Source organism: Thalia democratica, chromosome 4 (assembly GCF_965202585.1).
Source record: "Thalia democratica chromosome 4, ktThaDemo2.hap1.1, whole genome shotgun sequence".
NCBI classification, from domain to species: Eukaryota; Metazoa; Chordata; class Thaliacea; order Salpida; family Salpidae; genus Thalia; species Thalia democratica.
The window spans coordinates 6,397,537-6,414,463 of NC_139168.1; the positions used below are offsets into that span (position 1 = coordinate 6,397,537).

The 16,927-nt window shown below is 27.4% G+C and overlaps 1 protein-coding gene across 1 annotated transcript; it reads left to right on the forward strand.

Moving 5' to 3' along the window:
- Window positions 1–1,472: 1,472 nt before the first annotated feature.
- Window positions 1,473–5,104, forward strand: LOC145833848 (small nuclear ribonucleoprotein F-like). Its single transcript, XM_082941063.1, has 3 exons — window positions 1,473–1,566; window positions 2,911–3,013; window positions 5,047–5,104. Exons 1-3 carry the CDS (start codon window positions 1,473–1,475, stop codon window positions 5,102–5,104), a joined length of 255 nt encoding a protein of 84 aa, XP_082797189.1.
- The last annotated feature ends 11,823 nt before the right edge of the window (window positions 5,105–16,927 follow it).

Here is a 16,927-nt window from a genome sequence, read left to right on the forward strand (position 1 = left end):
AACACATGTTACTACTACAAGTGCTTTTCTGAAAAGAATATTCATTGAAATAGTACTTTTCAAAATATTTTATAGATCAAGTGATTTCTTAAACTTTCTCAGAAAATATAAAGAAATTAATGTTTTAGAAGATTAGACAACAATAAAAATAATCATCAATAACAAGATTTGTCTAAAGCAACATTGACAATTGATAGATGCAGTACTTTGTTTAGTGTACTCAAACTGCACAATGAAAAAAAGAAAAATTAAAGTCCAGAACCTAGAGCTCCTTCTCCTACAACTACTTTTTACAAATGAGTTTGCCCAGGCAGAAAAGCATTTTCCAAAAAGCTTTCTTGTTGTGATGTCACATTAAAATGTAAGATTTTCCAGAATTCATTTAAAACTACAAATTGAAAAACTATGTAAGCATAGCAGAGCGATTTTTAACTTTTTCCAGCATAAAGTATTTTTTGTTTTACGCAGTGTTAAACATTACTTTTTTTACTTTGTAAAAGATAAATTTACTTGTTTAAATCTTATTTTTATTTGATGATTCTTTTATTGATTCTTTTTATAGTTTTTTTTAAGTTTTACTTTTTTAACTGTATAAATGATACTTAGTTAAACACGTTGTTTAAAATTGAAGTTGAAAAATTCATTATGCTCATACAAACTACATTTGACAGCATCTAAAAATTATACAAAACAAGTATTGAAATGTAAATTTTACAAAACCGTTTTTAATTTATTTGAAATGTTTATCACTTAATAATTTCTTCAGTTATGTGTTTTTTAATTAAGATAAAGTTAAAGCTTAAATACTTTTTTCGTACAAACTTTATTTAACTTTGTATCTAAAACTTTTTAAAGTTTTTCTTAATTTCTTCCTTTTTTACTACATTATCGATATTTGTTTGAACGTACTGTTTAATATTTAAGCTACAGTAATTCATTGTGCTCATGTAAAATACATTTGAAAACATTTAAAAAGTATATAAAACAAGTATTTACCTCTAAATTTTACAAAATTGCTTTTGGTTTACTTAAAATGTTTAATAATTTGTTCAAGATGAATTATGTGTATTTTAAAACCTTTTCTCATCAGCTTGTAGCATTACATTTAAAAGTTTGTAACTCATTTTAGTTATTACTTATTTTAATACGTTTTGGCAACTATAGAGTTTTTGTAGTCGCTGATATACCAACTTGTTCAGCTTTAAATTTGAAGCAGGTAGAAAAAAATCCATATTGTGCGTAGTGAGTAAATGCTAATATACACTTACCAAAACATTTATGAATGGCTTTGAAAAAAACTTTGCTTTTATTGATTATGGCAGCAAAACTGATATCTTACAACATGGAAAAAAAACTCTGAAGATTATTTTTTAGCCTAGTTCAAACAGTTTTGTAATCTATGATTCGCTACCAAGAGAAGATGTCAAAGCTGTAAACATTATTTTTACAGAAAATACTATTAAATAGTCACCATGTCTTCTATGCCAATGAACCCCAAGCCGTTTTTGAACCAGCTCACTGGTAAGCCAGTCATGGTCAAGCTGAAATGGGGTATGGAGTATAGAGGTACGTTTACATAAAAATAATGTAAATAAATGTAAAGTTTAGTTGTGTTGTATATTTTATTTTGCTCATTGAAAAGTCATTGTGAATCTGAAGTGGGGTATGGAGAATAGAGATTTGTATTTATATATATTGTTAAGGCCATAAGGGGGGAGGTAAGCCATGTTTTTTACAAGTTAATCTTATTTTATAGAGTTTTTTCTAAGCTTCAAGATGCTTTTTATTGTTTAAAAAAAATCTAATTATGTTTTGAGATATGAACAGTCAAAGTCGGGCCGCATAATAGGTTCCCTATGGGAAGGGAAAACTAAAACAGCAAAAAAAGAATATTTTATTTAGAATCTATCTCCTCCTACATTTTTCAAGCAATCTTCAAACTTTCACAGTCTAATCTCTATACAATAACAAAACATAATACTTTGGAATTAAAAAAAAATTGTAGAATTATTTTATTTAAAAAAAAAAACACTTTTTTTTAACTTTTGAGATAAAATTTTATTTTTATAAGTAATTAAAATTCATAAGTAACATTTTTTCTTTTTAACATAAGAAACATTTTCTGAAAATTCCAAGAAGTTTGCTTGAAAAATGAAGGAGGAGATAGATTTTTAGTGAATTTTAAAATTTTTGAGAAAATTGACCGCGTTTGTTAAGTCCATACGTTTGTATCTGAAACTTTTTACAAAAAATAAATATCTCAAAAGTTAAATGATATTTTTGAATTCTACAAAAACTGGCTTGTAGTTTGTATTTAAAGCTTTCACAAAGAAGCTAAAGTACAGAAAAGTACAGAAAAACTCTCCAAGAGCATATGTATACAAATTGCTTGTTTAAAAATAGTTTGAATTAATTATTATTGAGTTTTTAGTTAACATTTGAAAGTCTTCTTGACCATATATTTATTCACCGAGTTTTTATTCCTAAAATATTGGAAATCTAAAGCAGAGATTTTGAAAATAGTAGGTTGACTTTTTGAAGAATATGTCAATGGACATTCTAAATTTCTATACTAGAACTTATAGTGTTGATAAACACTCATAATTTATACTTAATGCACAATAGCTAGTATTATTAACAGTAGTTTATTTAGTATATTTTATCACATGATAGAAAATATGTATATAAATATAAACTTTACTTACATTATATATCAACTCAGGATACTTTGTGAACAACAATGAATATGTATTTGATCTTAATTGATATGTTTTTGAAATAAACACTATTTACTCACAATGCTATAAAGTGTTGGTGTTTTTAAGTTTTTCACATTGTACGATGTTTGGTGGATATGCAACTACAATATAATATAGTGTGCATATTTTTAACTTATATTTTTTATATCAGGATATTTGGTGAGTGTTGACGGATACATGAACATGCAACTCGCAAACACCGAAGAGTTTGTTGAAGGAAACAAAGCTGGTAACCTCGGTGAAATTCTCATCAGGTTATTAGTTGTTTGTATGTAGGATAAGTTTAGATGAAAAATATAAATAGTTTGAGTGCATGTGTACAGTGATAGTTTTATCCAGTTGTTTTAGTAAAATAAAAAAAGAATAAACTAAAGTAAAATGGTGATTTGCGTAAAATAAATATATTACTTCTTATTGATTTTATCAAAGAATGGTTTAATAAAATTTCTTTTTATATAATGCAATTATCTGCATAAAAAAATATTAAATTTTAATTTTTTGTTTATGTAAAAGAATATTCAATGTTTATTGTTATTTTTAATATTTTTAAAATTGAAATAAAAGCTTACAAAATATTGTCTAAATCTGTTAATTTTTTTGTTGTAGTATGAAATTGTATATTGTTAATTGCAGGTTTGTCACTTTACCTGGAATCCTGGAAAAACCTGGGATTTGACAATTTAGGCAAAAAAACCTAGAAAAACCTGGAATTTGGGAAATTTTGAAAAAAACCTGGCAAAACTTGGCATTTTGAACAAAAATCACTAAAAAAACCTAATTTTAACAATTTTTACATGTTCAGTAGTAAAATTTCAATTTGACTCAAAAAATCTTTCACATAAATAAAAAAATTTTGTTATCATCAAAATTTTTTTATTAAAAAACATATTTAAAGTAGCTTTACAGTATCTTTTCAATGTTTTTATATTATTTAACACAGTTTCTTACCTTAAACCAGTGGCTCCCAACCTTTTTGATGCTCCGCACCCCTAAAATCTCTTAATTTGATCTCGCACCCCTAACACTATATACTTAATTAATTATTAATAATTTTATTATAATTTCATTGATTTCATGAATTAATAATTTGTACTTTAATTTTTATGATAGTGTACTATATTAAGAAAAATAAAACACTTGGAAATTTAAAAACACAACAAACTATATTCGAACAAGTTTTATCTATTTTTTATAAGGTAGAAAACATCAGAACTCACTCTTCCCTTCGCAACGATAAACGTTTTATGAAGGTCAAGCAAGTGAGTTTGGAGCTCATCACTTGTAATTCTACCTGCTCATTTTTAAACAAACTAAAAAAATTAGATTAAGGCTTAAACTTAACATTAAACTAAAAATAGACCCAAAAATGTGTACTTTTAAAAACCTGGATGAAATTTGGAAAACCTAGAAAAATTTTTGAACAAACGAGTGGCAACCCTGTAATTGGTTTGTAGCTTAAAGTTTTTCTAAAATTTTTCAAGTTTCAAGTTTTAAACAGAGGTATTTAAAGATAGTTTTGATGAATAATATTGTAAATATAATATTTAAGAATAATTTTCATGTTTCAGAATTCATTTTCTTGTTTTTATAGATAAATAGTTCTTAAAATAGGGTTGCCACTCACTCAAAATACTTGGGATAACTTAGGATATTAATTTTTTTAGAAATACCAGGACATTGTGATTTGTTTTTAAACTCAGGCTGACTCTGGTTAGTTTTAAGATATTTTAAAGCTCCAGGACATATTTTTATTGATTTTGAAATGCTCATTTAGTTTTTTTTCAGCTTCACGGCCAGCTTTTACTACTCTCAGAAATTGTATGCACGCCAGAGGCAATAAAAAATTTATTAAGCATTTTGAAAAGCTCAGTTAAACACTAAGCGTACATTTAATAGTTTTTTGATTCAAAGAGTGGAAACCCTGTTAAAAAATGTATGCCATAAAAACATGTGAATAAATATAAAAGTCTAAAGCTGAAAAAAAATCAAATAAGTGATTTTGGTTATGAAACTTGACATATTTTTTATAGTTATAAATTCTTCACATTTACAATAGTATTGGATGTTCCCTACATTGAACAAACTTACAAATTATTATTTGTTTCTAATCAAATTATCTAAAACTTTTTTTTTTAAATAGATGCAACAATGTTCTGTACGTTAAATTCTCTTATATTTGAAATATATTAAGTAGGTGTTTAATATGATTCACTTTTCTTACACCATTTATGGCAAATTCACAAATTTGTACACGTACTTAGTTTAGATGAATATTTTTTTAAAACAGATGCAACAACGTCCTCTACATCAAAGGCATCGAGGAAGGCGAGGCCGGTGAAGTTTAAACGATTCGAATTGGCTCAATCAAGAAGTAATCTTCTGTGATTGGCTCAATCTAGTCTGATGTCTTCAGTTATTGGTCGATCTTATTTTGCAGTGTTTTGATTTGTTAAATATTAGCTTGGTTTGAAAATAATTCACATAGTGTTGAGCACTTTTAATAGTCACTATTTTTAATTTTTATCCGATTAAAATACTGTTTTATCATGTATGTTAGAGATGGATATCAAATTAAAGCATTCCTAAAATGTGCATTTTGAAGTAAATTTTTTATTGTTTAAATTTTAGTAAATTCTGTTGAGTTGTAGAAAAATTAAAAGTTTTTCTGTTGTCAATAAATTGTTTAAATTGTGTGATATGTAATGTATATCTACTGTAACTTTGTGTGTCCAACGTTTTATTAAAAATACCATCAGTCAATTTTTTACACAAGTGCGCTTAATTATAGTTCTCAATCTTTTTCAGGAAGTGTATAAACAAATTTGAGGGTTGCTTGGCCTTTGAAATAAAATGTAAGGCATTTGGGATCAATAAAAATTTTTAAATAAAGATAAGATAATTTGATTTTTACATCATTCATACCTTTTAAATTATTGATGAGTTGTATAAATGTTTAAACTGAAATATTAGGTGTTGAGCAAGTTTCGAAACAATCTACTTACATTCTAGAATATAATAACCTCTCAAAAATATTGATAACGTCTGGCAAAACTGTTACATCGGTGCTAGCAACCTTTGAACAGTAGAGTGATCTGTTTACCTAAAAAATCATGTAGTAGATCTTAGTTTAACTTTTTGTGCATAATCACATAAAAAGACAATAAAAAAAAAAGCTTTTACCACTACCGTACTACTTACATTTTTCTAGGAACAAACCCTATGTAATTTATATGGGACCTTGAAAATTTGACCTTCGAGTTTTTAGCTGAATACTTATGTACATGTAGCAATCATCACTAAAACACATTTTACGCGTTTTCACTAAAGTTTCACGGATTCTCGATTTTCTCAAAAAAATGAAGAATGATAAAATGTACAGAAAGTTTAAAAATGTCTTGAAATATATAATTCAAGTTTTACAACGCCCCTAAAATATGCGTGGGTCCTATTTTGCTCTTTATCATACACTCCGTAAGATCTAGTGTAAGTTTAAAAATTTGCTAGAATATCTACAGGGTTGCAAATAAACTTGAAAGTTGACATTGTATTTTAAAAAAACCTGGAAATTAGCAATTTTGAAAAAAAAAACTGGAATTTTGAACAAAATACCTACAATTTTAAACGACAATAGCATTTAAGTAATGAAGTTTTGTTTTTTATAGATTAGAAAAATTATCATGTAGATAGTTTTTTATCGTTATTAAAATTTTTATTTAAAACACATTAAAAGTAGCTCTACAGTGTTTTCTCATTGTTTTTATACAATTTAAAACATTTTTTGCATTAAACTTAATTTTGTATTAATAAACCCAAAAACTTGTACTTTAAAAATTCTGAAAGAAATATCTCTACCTTTTGCCAAGTACCTAGTGTAAACTTACCAGAATATCTACTATAAGTTTCACAAGTTTGCTACAATACTTAGTAATAATAATAAGTAAAATAATACCAAACAAATGATGTTTAAATAGTAGATAACAATACTTTGGTAAGTATAACAAGTTTAGGCGTATCAACTTATTCTAAAATAATCAGAAAACTATAAAATTTGGAATTCATTTACACCAAGAATAAAGAATACTTTCTACCTATTTTGAGCTATTGTTTTTGTACTGTTATACACATATTATTAATAAACACATATTTATAAATTTTGCTATAGCGAAATAATCCTTGTAAACAGACATAAAAAAACATATTTTGTACATTGATTGTTCGAAAACAAACAAAAAGGTCTCAACTTCTAGAGACGATAATAACATATACTATTTTACTATTTCAAGACTTTATTATGCAAACTAAGTTTCAGTAAAAGTTTTTTTTTGATTATTTCCATACTGTACAAACACGTATTTAACATAACAGTTAAACTTACTTTAATTTACAATGAGTTTTACAAAAACTTACAAAAGAGTCTCATACTAAATCAGTGAAGTTAGTGCTTATCATTTTAAAGAGGACCGTAGCCTTCATTGACAATTTGTATTATTAATAATACTATCGAAAATTATAAAAAAATTTTTAAGTGACATGTACAAAATAAAAGAATAAAATACAGCATCTATGAAATTTTAGTTCAAATAGCAAAATTAGTATACTAAGAGTTTTACTTTTCACAAAATGTGCATGGAGTGTAACTTTAGTATTTAGGTAATTATGTTATTTTTTAATATTTTTTAACAGTATTAAGTAAATTTTAATAATCTCAAACACTTTATTTCTTAAAATATGTAATGTATAACTATTAATACATGTAGTACACTGCAGAGAGGCTTTAAAATTCTAAAACCCCAAGATTCAAGTAAACCATAAAAAAACAATAAAAACTTTTAAGTCTAAACACCAAACCAAAAAATCTAAAATACTTATTTTAACAAAAGTAGTTTAACTGTTGTGAATTTAAAACACAAGTAATAGTATGAAGCAAATAAAACTATTTTGATAAATAAAAACTTAGTAAAGCATTTGGCAACATTATACTAACAGTATGCTCAAAAAAAAGTCAAACTAATTTAAAATCTAAACCTAAGGTGAACACCGTGCATTTGTTAACAAGGTTGTTGCTTTGAATATACTTTGACAGAGCATAATGCAGGGGCGTGTCTTGAGTTTTTTCAGTGAGTTAACACAATAACTTTTCTTCAATAAATAGAGTAGTTCCCGTAGTAACTTTTAGTAATACGTTTTGGAAAACTACGTAACATAGTTGTCTCAATTTTTTTTTCAGGTACATAAAAGTATTTAAACTTTAAACAACTTGAAAACACCAGTAAAACATAATTAAAAGTGTTGTTAAGTAGTCCAGTTCTTTATTATTATTATTTAATAATCAAAATACAAACCTAAGTTCAGTTAATATTGAACATGTAAAAGTATTGCCTTACATTGTTGAGCTAAAATGTATTTTTAAACCCTTTATATATAAGAAACTAAAAACAAAGTGCTAATCAAAACTAGCTACTAACTTGTATTAATAATAAAACAACATATATAATGTTATGTAAGTAAATTAATTAGTCAAAAAAAAACGTATAAATTATATAAAAATGTTATAACTACGAACGTTGCGAATCTTTAAAAGGAAATCCTTTGAGCGGTATAATAATTTTTAAATAGTTATATAGAACACTTTGAATGGCTTATTTTGAATGAAAAGTTTCATTTTTAAAATGTGAAGCTTTCGCTGCTACAAAATTTTTACATAACGTACACATTATTTTCTAACAAAAACATTTTAAAACTACTTGATTAGTTAATTTTGGTTTTCTGAAAAAAAAACTTATAAAACTACGTCTTTTTTATTAAAAACACTATTTAACTAAACTTTATTTGACAGAAAAAAGCTAACAGCTGGATATGAACTATTAGTCGGTGTTGAAAATTAAAACCACATTAAATCGCCTTTTTGTTACGTTTTCTTACAGTTTTAGTTTTTCAGATGTCGCCCAGAAAAACAGTCAAAGCACGCTATAATGCTTTGAGTCTAATTAATGCTACTGAAGTATAATTTTATACTTAAACTAAAGACAACTTTGTGTTTTTTTGTTTTCGATAGCCTTTTTTTAAAACAACTCATCTGCACAATATTTAAATGATTGGTCAATACTAGTAATACTAATTGTCATGAAGTTTAATACAAATTTTAAAGCCAGTAGTTAACTTTTAGTTAAGTTTATCTATTATTCATCATATACATAAAACAATTACAACTGTATTAAATTACTAGGTTATAACATTACACTAGGGAGGCATTTTTGTACAGATATTTTTAATTTCTTTTTATTTAAAAATTATTTTGAACTAACTACATTTAATCACTTTTTAAACTATGTTACGATTTGATTTCAAGTTAGTTTTGAATAAACGTTTTGTTTTTGTAGAGCGTAAAACAAAGTTTCTTCGTACACATAGTACCAATTACTTTGAACAAACAATATCTACCTGAAAGCTAAAACTACATTAAAACAACTTGTGTTTATAATCCAAATTACAGTTTATTAGTGTTCAAGCGAATTAGTATAAAAATAAAATCTTAAAAAATGTTTTATCAGCTTTTCTTTTGTATTTTCCGAGCTTGGCCCTTTATAGCGTACATTGATTTTTTTTAAAGTTTTGTTTTGTTTCAAGCTTGTCCGGCTTCTGCAGCTGCCGGAGAGTAGCTTCCTTGCCTGTAAAAATAAAACGTTATTGAAAAAAAATAAACTGAAAAACTAGAGTTTTTAAGAACTTCGTTTATGTGCAAACCCTAGCTAAAAACTTCAATACAAAAAAATGCACAAAGATATAGTTGTATAAATAAATAGAAAATACTTTGCAAGCCACATTGAATACCATGAAAGCCTTTAGCTAAACAATGATAATAGTTTGCTTTGAAAGATTTTAAAACTTTAAGCTTCTTTTATTCGACAAATGTTCTTGTTTGTACATTTACAAGTTATACTTACAACGTCTTATTGGTTACAAACAACTCAATTTGTAGCTTTTACGTATGACGTCACAGACAAAACAAAATAAACAATTGTAAACAAAAATAACAAACGTATATAACTCACTATGTAGCTTTGATATGCGACATTAGAGATATAATAAATAGTTATTAAAAATAAACATATGTATATATTTACATACAAATAAACTCACTTTGTAGCTTTTATGTATGACATCACAGACAACGCAACAATGGCGACCAATAGGGCAACAGCAAGCGCAATCAGCAACCAACCACTAGGTGGACCAACTGTTGACGGCTCCCTAAATCCTGTGAATTTGTTTGATTGTTACTTTTTGTAATTATAAATTATCAAACAACACTCAAAAAATTATAGTACTAGTTTAACTATCTTTTCTTTTTTGTTGATAATAACTAATTGTTATTTGATTAACTTTAAAGGGAAAAACTAAAATTTATTTTCTATTTGTTTAGTAGAAAAGTCGCTTTAAATTGTTTATTTCATTCTAACTATTTCCTTCTCGCAGAAAATTTAAGGTCCGTAAACTCACTACCATTTAAAATAAAGAAAAAATTCGTTAACTAACTCATTAATTTTCTTCTATGGCAAAAAAAGAGTTTTACGTATATTAGCAACCATTAAATGGAACAAAACAAACACTTATTTATAACTTTCAACTACATTGTGTACGAACCAACAAATTAGTTTACTGCATTACTTTTGCACGTATCTGCTGTAAAAACACACACGAAACGTATTAAACAGTATTTTTTTTTCAAACTCACTAGTAGTGACGTCAACTGTCGTGTTGAGCTGTTGAGTGGTTATTTCAGGAACTGTGGTGGCCTCAGGTGTCGTAACTGGTATGGTTGGTTCGACTTCAGTCCAAGGTGGTAGGACTGTCGGAAAAACAAGCAATTAGAAAAAGTTAAACAAGGCGTTTGTATAGAGAGATCCTTAAATTTTATATTTTTTCTGAATAAATCTATAAGCTTAGTACTTCCAAAAACTGTTCCACAAATTCTAAGTTGAACCAAAAAGTGTAAAACAAATCGTTTTTAAATACTGTTTTTTAAATAAATAACTAAAACTCTCATTCTAAACAGATTAATTGTTCTTTATGTTGTTCTTTGTTCACAACTCACCGTATATCTGAGTGCCGCACAGTTCGATCGTGTCACCGATTTCCGCGCCCGCCGCCGCCGCCGCCTTCACTTTCCGCATGAGCGCACTCGCCTCCTGGTGGTGGTTCCTCCTCGTCACAATCTTCAGCAACACTTCCTCGCTCGACCTCAAAGCCGTTCTGTAGCTCACGAGTGACCTCATCGATCCGGATCCCTCGCCGGATCCTTCCCCGGATCCTGGCGGAATGTCGAATGTTATTAATTTAAACGACGTTGTAAATATAATTATGTTTTAGACAGTAGATGTTATGGAAGGAAAATTGTTTGCAGGCTGTTGCGTGTACTATTAGTTTTATCACAGTTTTGTTATTAAACTGCAGGAGTATTTTTTATTTGACGAAAGTGAGACTTGTGAATACTCTTAAGTTTTCGCAGTATATCAAACAACTTTAAAATAAAGTTAAAATACTTGTTTAAATTTTTTCACGTTTAAACAACCACGTTTATTGGAATAAAAATGAACTTGGAATTTTTGTAGAAAATATGGAAAACAAACCTCCTCTATCGACGGATCCTGGTTGAATGTCGAGTGTTATTATTTCATATGATGTTGTATAATAATTATGTTTTAAATGTTAGGATTATTAAAGGAAAATATAAAAAAGTAGTGATTATATGAAAATAAGTTATAGTGAAAATATGATTTTTAAACTTGGTTCTGAATCATATTTTAGCCGAAAAAAAACCTACAAACTTCATGGATTTTTTAATAAAAGAAAAACAAACCTCCTCTGTCAACGTATTCGCACAAACTCATAGTGAGATCGCAGTAGAGCTTGATGAAGCCCGCCCACTCGTCGTAATGATGATCGTGCACTTCGACGCTCTCAACGTCCAACACCAATCTCAACTCTTCCAACGATTCCAGCAAGTCCGTTTCTGTGGAAAGTAATTAAATGAATGTAGCTTGAAAGTTTTTGAAAAAATATGTAGCAAACATGCTTAAGTTTGCATAGCTTGTGAACGTTCTCTAAAGTTTTTTTTTACTAAAAAAGTCTTTTACACAGTTCACATCGGCGACATTTTGATCTGAATGACGAAGTATTTCGAAATAATTGAAAAGATTTTGTGTAACCACCGATTTAAAACATATTCATAGTTTTATCAACAACGCAAGTTAAGTATGAACTTCAACTCGTAGTTTCAAAATCAAACCGTTCTTGTATCTGATGTTGATCCTCGAGTACAGGACCCTCTTTTCTCCCAGTGTCAGGTTGGGGAAGGTTTCGTTCTCAGGTGTGACGTCACCGGAACCCTCACCTGATCCTGAATATCCTGAAAACACTTCGGATGATCCCTGCAGCTTCGACACGATCTCATCGGCAGTGTCTTCCAATGCGGCCGATACTGGAAAAAAATATATTTTCTGCAGCTATAATCTGATTTTGTTGTTTAAACAAAAGAATAGTTTTTGAGTTATTTTTTTAAAGTCAAACTAAATTTTTGAAATTTTCATGTACGTTTTGTTAATTGTTTACACTGCTAACAGTTTAAAAGTTTTTATCTGTAAATTTTAAATTATACATCATTTTTCTAATACTACGTTAGAGTCAATACAAATACTTGAATATATTTAAAAATTTTAAATTAGTTAATAGTTTAGTTTTTATCTGGTGTACGAATTTTTTAAGTTTTAGTCTCATACTGAAATAGTCGTAACGTAACTTTTGTTTGAAAAATATTGAGTAAAAACTTCTAATCTAATCAAACCTTTCAAGTTGAAGTGAATTTTGCTGGAAGTTCTCGTAAATGGCTCGTTGTAAGCGTACTCAATTACCATTCCTTTGTGCTGAAGAAATTTAAAACTTATTAAAAAGTTCAATACGTTCTTTACTTTTATGTTAAATGTGCTTAATGCATTTTGAATGAATCTCGTTTTTAACTTAATTTATATTTTTTTGACGCTGGATTGTTGTCTTTTTGTTAAGTGTTAAAGGGGTGTTGCAGATTGACATCAATCAAAAAAATAGTATAAATAAAGAAGCTAATTTTTTAGGAAAAAAATATTTTGAATCAAACATATAATATATTTTTACATATTTAAAACATATTATAATAATATATTTTTGATCGTTGAGCTTCTCGTAATTCGTTTATTTTGAGGTTTAAATTCAACTTTTTATTTATCATGATTAGTTTATTTTTATCAAAAAATGTACTTTATACAGTTTAGATGAATCCCCTTTGTAATTTGATTTTAATTTCAAGTATATTTTGTGACACTTGATTATGGAGCATCTCGTAATTCGTTTAAGTTGAGGTTTAGATTTTTATATTTATAATGATTAGCTTATTTTATGATTTTTTTTATTTTTCTATCATTAATTGTTCTTAAAATAAAGTTTAAAGTTTATATTCTTTATATTGAATAGAACAACTTTTTGAGAAGTATGATACTATTTGCTTGCTTTCATAAAACTTACTCATTACAAAAAAATAACTAAGTCCTGAAAATAAATAAGTCCTGAAAATTTTATTGTTTTTGCTTCGATAGTCCAAAAGTCGAGTTAGTTTATAATGAATTAATTTTTTAAATTATTTACGCTTAATAATAATTAAAAGAAAACAATTTGGTTTCGAACAAATAATAACATTCGCTAGTCACGCTAGTTGACACATTTTCCAAAATGCCATGTAGAGTTAACTATTCACGCCGGGTATCATGCTTCTATCAGCATGTTATAATTAGAACCATGCTTTGATCATGCAAACGAGGTGTACATAAGCAGCCGAGTTAATGAGAGAGCAAGTTTTACCGACTTCATGTCAAGAAGAAAGCAGCTCCACGTCACTTGGCTCATTGAGCGTAATCTTGGAAAAGCTGGATGATCTTATTTAAGTATTTGTTTGTTTATCTAAAACATTTACTTTGTACTTTACTTCACAACTTTACTACTACATGACGTATTTTTTATATCTTGTTCTATATACATTTTGCATACCTACTTTAGCAATGTCGACGGGGCGTACAGCTCGATTTGAGTTATACGCATACTGTAGCAGACAAGCTGTCCTCAAGCAACAACTTCCATTTTTGGTCATTTTGAACATTGAACTCAACGTATAAGCCTACACATTCGGTGGCATAAACTTATTACTTCTATCTTTCCTTTCTTTATTTCAATATTGTATCTTTTTATCTCGCGCGCTCTACATCCGATGTCAACGAGGAAGTATAAGTCCCTACGTTCTGAACCAGTAAACTGTACGAGCAAACATTCGTTACAGCACAATTATAATCGTGAACTGCAAGGAGACTTCTAAAGTAGTAAACCTTTCTTATTGTGTCTTTTATTTTTATGCATAATAAAGCATATAGACACTTGTTAGTCTATATTGAAACTAATCTTATAAGTAAAACGAAGAGGTTATTAGATCTTAAACTCTCCCGCACTCGCAGGCCGAGGTAGCAACTAAAGATAAAGATGGCCCCGAAACTTTTGCGAATCTGGCTCTTGTCGAAACTGCCGAACCTGTAGACCCAAGTAGCCCGGAGTACATCAAGCTCAGTTGATACAAATGCTTAAAAGAAAGAAAAGTCAAATCAATATACTGGTTATACTCCGAGTTCACGAGTTGAACTTGATAAAATTTGTTAAACTGCAGTATTTATTTACAATGTTTTAACCTTTACATGGTCTTTATCAAAAAAACAAAGTTGTTTTATTTTTTATAACCTTATTTTTATAATAGCTTACAGAACAGTTAATCTCTATACTAAATATGTGCGGACTTGAACACTTATAATATTTAAAACTTAAATTCTTAACAAATATAAATTAAATGATGATATAAATCAAGAATTAAAGTAAATAGAAAACAGGGTCGGTCTCTTAAGGTATATTGTAATCATTTGTAAACTGTTAGTTAAAGTCAGCCATTTATGTAAAAATATTTCTAACTATGATTCATAATTAAATTTTTTTGAACGTCTTAAGTAATAGTTAGCTTAAATATTATAAAATGTACTAGTTAGTCATACATAAAAACTATTGTTTAAAAACTCATAAGTGACTCTTAACTTTATAAAAACTAATAGGAGTATATTAGTTAAATATAATCATTAAAAACAAAAACTGCTGAATTACAAACACTCCAGGCGTGTTACAATTGCAGTTACAATTGCAGTTATAGAAAACTGAATGTAATTTAACGAAATTTTAATATTAACGATAAAATAATCATTTTATAAGCACCATTACCAAGAGCAAGTTTATAAACATTAGTTTAAAGAAACTTTTATTGTAAACAAAAAAAGATAAAAAGTTATGGTCCATTGGCAATATCCATAACACATTGTAAAAAGCATATCTAGCGTATTGAGTATTTGCCTCAATCAACAATCAAATGAGATATTCTACGTATTTTTAAAAGATTTAAAAGTAACAGTTTGTACAAATACAACGTTTATACTGACTTTAAAAAGTTACTCAGCTGATGACTCAGCTTCAATTAAACTTTTAAGCAAACTCAAAGTAAACTGAAATCTAAACGGTTACAAAATCCCTTAAATTTTGTATTTAAACTTGGTATATTTTAGGCAAAAAACTAATGCAACAACTAAATAACACAAAAAAAAAAAAATTTAGACATGGAATATTAACAGGGGACGATACAACGAACAAACAAGATTAGTTCAAGAAAACCATAGCAACAACATAAAACAACAATGTCACTCTGAATTAGTTCTATAGAATTGTTGAACTTGATTTAGAGTATAATATATGGATCATTTAATACAAATATACATAATTTGTAGTAAATATCCATCTTATAATACTAAAAACCACAGTTTGAATATGAAACTTTGTATGTTACTTTTGTGTTTAAAATATTTGCTCGTTATATGACGGCAGTAATTAAATATACTAAAAACTTAAAATTGAAAAAAAATTAAAAGCAAAAATCTATAGAAAGCACAACAAACTAGTTACTGATTTATCACAGGTATGACCTCATATATCAATTGAAACCCAAAAAATTGAGATTGAAAACCTAAAAAATTCGGAATATTGATTAATTTCAGTATTTAAATTCAAACTTAAGAGTATCTAAAATCATGGTCTGGTACAAAAAAGTTTTAAAAATGGCTTTAAGATGTACAAGAAAATAACTCAAGCTTAATGTACAACGTATCTCTGACAACAATTGATACATTGCTAACACAAGACATAAAGTTTTCAAAAACATACAATAAAGAAACCTGAGAAAGATATAAAAATAATGATGAATGCAAATGAAAATAAAACAAAGGTAAGAACAAAAGTAACTGCACATTTAAAATGATTGTTTTAAGAAAAATGTCATTTATGTAAGTAAAAAAAAAAACATATAACCAACAAACTTATTGTGTGAAACAAAATCAGCATCATACAGCAATAAATTAAAGCAACCCAGAATAAAAAACTATCAAAAGTACGTTCACATAACTCAAAAAAGGAAATTCGTGGTGAGAAAATATTTTTCGAATTTAATTTAAAGTTTAAGCAGATTTTTGATTGTCGTGTAAACTAAAATATTAACTCATTTTAAAGATAGAATAAAAACAGTTTATTGGAAATATAAAAAGAGAATTAATAATGTTTTAACATTACAAACGAAAATAAGAAAACTTAAAATCAGATATCTTGATTGTTACGTCATTTCAACAATTAAGAACATTTAAAAGACTTTGGGTTAAATTAAAAAAAAAAATTGAATTAAAGTAACTAATAACATGGAAAGTTTAATAATTTACGAACATTACAACATGATGTCTTCTTTAAACTTTAGACTACAAACCGTAAAAGTTTAAACATAGAAAACAAACATGAATTAACCCTTACTACTTACTTTAAGACTGAATCAATATCAACTGATTTAAAATAAGAATTAAAGTAAATTGGGTCAGTCTATTAAACAAACTCTTAATGAATATTGTAATCATTTATAAACTACTATCTTACGTCAATCTATTGATTTACAATATTTTTTAACTGTGATTCATAATTATAAAACGCTTTTTAGCAGCTAAAGTTATAGCTTACTTAAATGT